General features: G+C 58.9%; 1 protein-coding gene across 1 annotated transcript; it reads right to left on the bottom strand.

The window, feature by feature from the left end:
* Positions 1-840: 840 nt before the first annotated feature.
* On the bottom strand, positions 841-1782 carry LOC126209790 (uncharacterized). The gene has a single exon (XM_049938929.1). It carries the CDS (start codon positions 1780-1782, stop codon positions 841-843), a length of 942 nt encoding a protein of 313 aa, XP_049794886.1.
* Positions 1783-3576: the final 1794 nt, after the last annotated feature.

The raw sequence follows: 3576 nt of genomic DNA, 5'->3' as shown, positions 1-3576 counted from the left end.
TCATTGCCTTCTTCTCATTGCCTTCTTCTCATTGCCTTCTTCTCATTGCCTTCTTCTCATTGCCTTCTTCTCATTGCCTTCTTCTCATTGCCTTCTTCTCATTGCCTTCTTCTCATTGCCTTCTTCTCATTGCCTTCTTCTCATTGCCTTCTTCTCATTGCCTTCTTCTCATTGCCTTCTTCTCATTGCCTTCTTCTCATTGCCTTCTTCTCATTGCCTTCTTCTCATTGCCTTCTTCCCATTGCCTTCTTCCCATTGCCTTCTTCCCATTGCCTTCTTCCCATTGCCTTCTTCCCATTGCCTTCTTCCCATTGCCTTCTTCCCATTGCCTTCTTCCCATTGCCTTCTTCCCATTGCCTTCTTCCCATTGCCTTCTTCTCATTGCCTTCTTCCCATTGCCTTCTTCTCATTGCCTTCTTCTCATTGCCTTCTTCTCATTGCCTTCTTCTCATTGCCTTCTTCTCATTGCCTTCTTCTCATTGCCTTCTTCTCATTGCCTTCTTCTCATTGCCTTCTTCTCATTGCCTTCTTCTCATTGCCTTCTTCTCATTGCCTTCTTCTCATTGCCTTCTTCTCATTGCCTTCTTCTCATTGCCTTCTTCTCATTGCCTTCTTCTCATTGCCTTCTTCTCATTGCCTTCTTCTCATTGCCTTCTTCTCATTGCCTTCTTCTCATTGCCTTCTTCTCATTGCCTTCTTCTCATTGCCTTCTTCTCATTGCCTTCTTCTCATTGCCTTCTTCTCATTGCCTTCTTCTCATTGCCCTCTTCTCATTGCCCTCTTCTCATTGCCTTCTTCTCATTGCCTTCTTCTCATTGCCTTCTTCTCATTGCCTTCTTCTCATTGCCTTCTTCTCATTGCCTTCTTCTCCTTGCCTTCTTCTCCTTGCCTTCTTCTCCTTGCCTTCTTCTCCTTGCCTTCTTCTCCTTGCCTTCTTCTCCTTGCCTTCTTCTCCTTGCCTTCTTCTCCTTGCCTTCTTCTCCTTGCCTTCTTCTCCTTGCCTTCTTCTCCTTGCCTTCTTCTCCTTGCCTTCTTCTCCTTGCCTTCTTCTCCTTGCCTTCTTCTCCTTGCCTTCTTCTCCTTGCCTTCTTCTCCTTGCCTTCTTCTCCTTGCCTTCTTCTCCTTGCCTTCTTCTCCTTGCCTTCTTCTCCTTGCCTTCTTTTCCTTGCCTCCTTCTCCTTGCCTCCTTCTCCTTGCCTTCTTTTCCTTGCCTCCTTCTCCTTGCCTCCTTCTCCTTGCCTCCTTCTCCTTGCCTCCTTCTCCTTGCCTCCTTCTCCTTGCCTCCTTCTCCTTGCCTCCTTCTCCTTGCCTCCTTCTCCTTGCCTCCTTCTCCTTGCCTCCTTCTCCTTGCCTCCTTCTCCTTGCCTCCTTCTCCTTGCCTCCTTCTCCTTGCCTCCTTCTCCTTGCCTCCTTCTCCTTGCCTCCTTCTCCTTGCCTCCTTCTCCTTGCCTCCTTCTCCTTGCCTCCTTCTCCTTGCCTCCTTCTCCTTGCCTCCTTCTCCTTGCCTCCTTCTCCTTGCCTCCTTCTCCTTGCCTCCTTCTCCTTGCCTCCTTCTCCTTGCCTCCTTCTCCTTGCCTCCTTCTCCTTGCCTCCTTCTCCTTGCCTCCTTCTCCTTGCCTCCTTCTCCTTGCCTCCTTCTCCTTGCCTTCTTCTCCTTGCCTTCTTCTCCTTGCCTTCTTCTCCTTGCCTTCTTCTCCTTGCCTTCTTCTCCTTGCCTCCTTCTCCTTGCCTCCTTCTCCTTGCCTCCTTCTCCTTGCCTCCTTCTCCTTGCCTCCTTCTCATTGCCTTCTTCTCATTGCCTTCTTCTCATTGCCTTCTTCTCATTGCCTTCTTCTCCTTGCCTACTTCTCCTTGCCTACTTCTCCTTGCCTACTTCTCCTTGCCTTCTTCTCCTTGCCTTCTTCTCCTTGCCTTCTTCTCCTTGCCTTCTTCTCCTTGCCTTCTTCTCCTTGCCTTCTTCTCCTTGCCTTCTTCTCATTGCCTTCTTCTCATTGCCTTCTCTGGTCTCCGCCTCGGCGTTTGAGACAGTCTGTCCTCTCTCTATCTCTCTCCCCCTCTCTCCCCCTCTCTCCCCCTCTCTCCCCCTCTCTCCCCCTCTCTCCCCCTCTCTCCCCCTCTCTCCCCCTCTCTCCCCCTCTCTCCCCCTCTCTCCCCCTCTCTCCCCCTCTCTCCCCATCTCTCCCCCTCTCTCCCCCATCTCTCCCCCTCTCTCCCCCATCTCTCCCCCTCTCTCCCCCTCTCTCCCCCTCTCTCCCCCTCTCTCCCCCTCTCTCCCCCTCTCTCCCCCTCTCTCCCTCTCTCCCCCTCTCTCCCCCTCTCTCCCCCTCCCCCCCCTCTGTCCCCCCCTCTGTCTCCCCCCTCTGTCTCCCCCCCTCTGTCTCCCCCCTCTGTCTCCCCCCTCTGTCTCCCCCCCCTCTGTCTCCCCCCCTCTGTCTCCCCCCCCTCTGTCTGCCCCCCCTCTGTCTGCCCCCCCTCTGTCTCCCCCCCCTCTGTCTCCCCCCCTCTGTCTCCAGCCCCTCTGTCTCCCCCCCCTCTGTCTCCCACCCTCTGTCTCCCCCCCTCTGTCTCCCCCCCTCTGTCTCCCCCCCTCTGTCTCCCCCCCTCTGTCTCCCCCCCTCTGTCTCCCCCCCTCTGTCTCCCCCCCCTCTGTCTCCCCCCCTCTGTCTCCCCCCCTCTGTCTCCCCCCCCTCTGTCTCCCCCCCTCTGTCTCCCCCCCTCTGTCTCCCCCCCCACTGTCTCCCCCCCCCACTGTCTCCCCCACCCTCTGTCTCCCCCCCCACTGTCTCCCCCCCCACTGTCTCCCCCCCACTGTCTCCCCCCCTCTGTCTCCCCCCCCTCTGTCTCCCCCCCCTCTGTCTCCCCCCCCTCTGTCTCCCCCCCCTCTGTCTCCCCCCCTCTGTCTCCCCCCCTCTGTCTCCCCCCCTCTGTCTCCCCCCCTCTGTCTCCCCCCCTCTGTCTCCCCCCCTCTGTCTCCCCCCCTCTGTCTCCCCCCCTCTGTCTCCCCCCCTCTGTCTCCCCCCCCTCTGTCTCCCCCCCTCTGTCTCCCCCCCTCTGTCTCCCCCCCCTCTGTCACCCCCCCCTCTGTCACCCCCCCCCCTCTGTCACCCCCCCCTCTGTCACCCCCCCCCTCTGTCACCCCCCCCTCTGTCTCCCCCCCTCTGTCTCCCCCCCCTCTGTCTCCCCCCCCTCTGTCTCCCCCCCCTCTGTCTCCCCCCCCTCTGTCTCCCCCCCCTCTGTCTCCCCCCCTCTGTCTCCCCCCCTCTGTCTCCCCCCCCCCCTCTGTCTCCCCCCCCCTCTGTCTCCCCCCCCCTCTGTCTCCCCCCCCTCTGTCTCTCCCCCCCTCTGTCTCTCCCCCCCTCTGTCTCTCCCCCCCTCTGTCTCCCCCCCCCCCCTCTGTCTCCCCCCCTCTGTCTCCCCCCCTCTGTCTCCCCCCCCTCTGTCTCCCCCCCCTCTGTCTCCCCCCCCTCTGTCTCCCCCCCCTCTGTCTCCCCCCCCTCTGTCTCCCCCCCCCCTCTGTCTCCCCCCCCCTCTGTCTCCCCCCCCTCTGTCTCCCCCCCCTCTGTCTCCCCCCCCTCT

This window comes from Schistocerca nitens, chromosome 10, assembly GCF_023898315.1.
Source record: "Schistocerca nitens isolate TAMUIC-IGC-003100 chromosome 10, iqSchNite1.1, whole genome shotgun sequence".
In the NCBI taxonomy this organism is placed as follows: Eukaryota; Metazoa; Arthropoda; class Insecta; order Orthoptera; family Acrididae; genus Schistocerca; species Schistocerca nitens.
This window is presented reverse-complemented; position numbering and strand designations above follow the sequence as displayed.

What these genes read in the sequence shown, in the direction of transcription:
- LOC126209790 (XM_049938929.1), bottom strand. Translation starts at nt 1,782, where the DNA reads ATGAGAAGGAGGCAAGGAGAAGGAGGCAAGGAGAAGGAGGCAAGGAGA.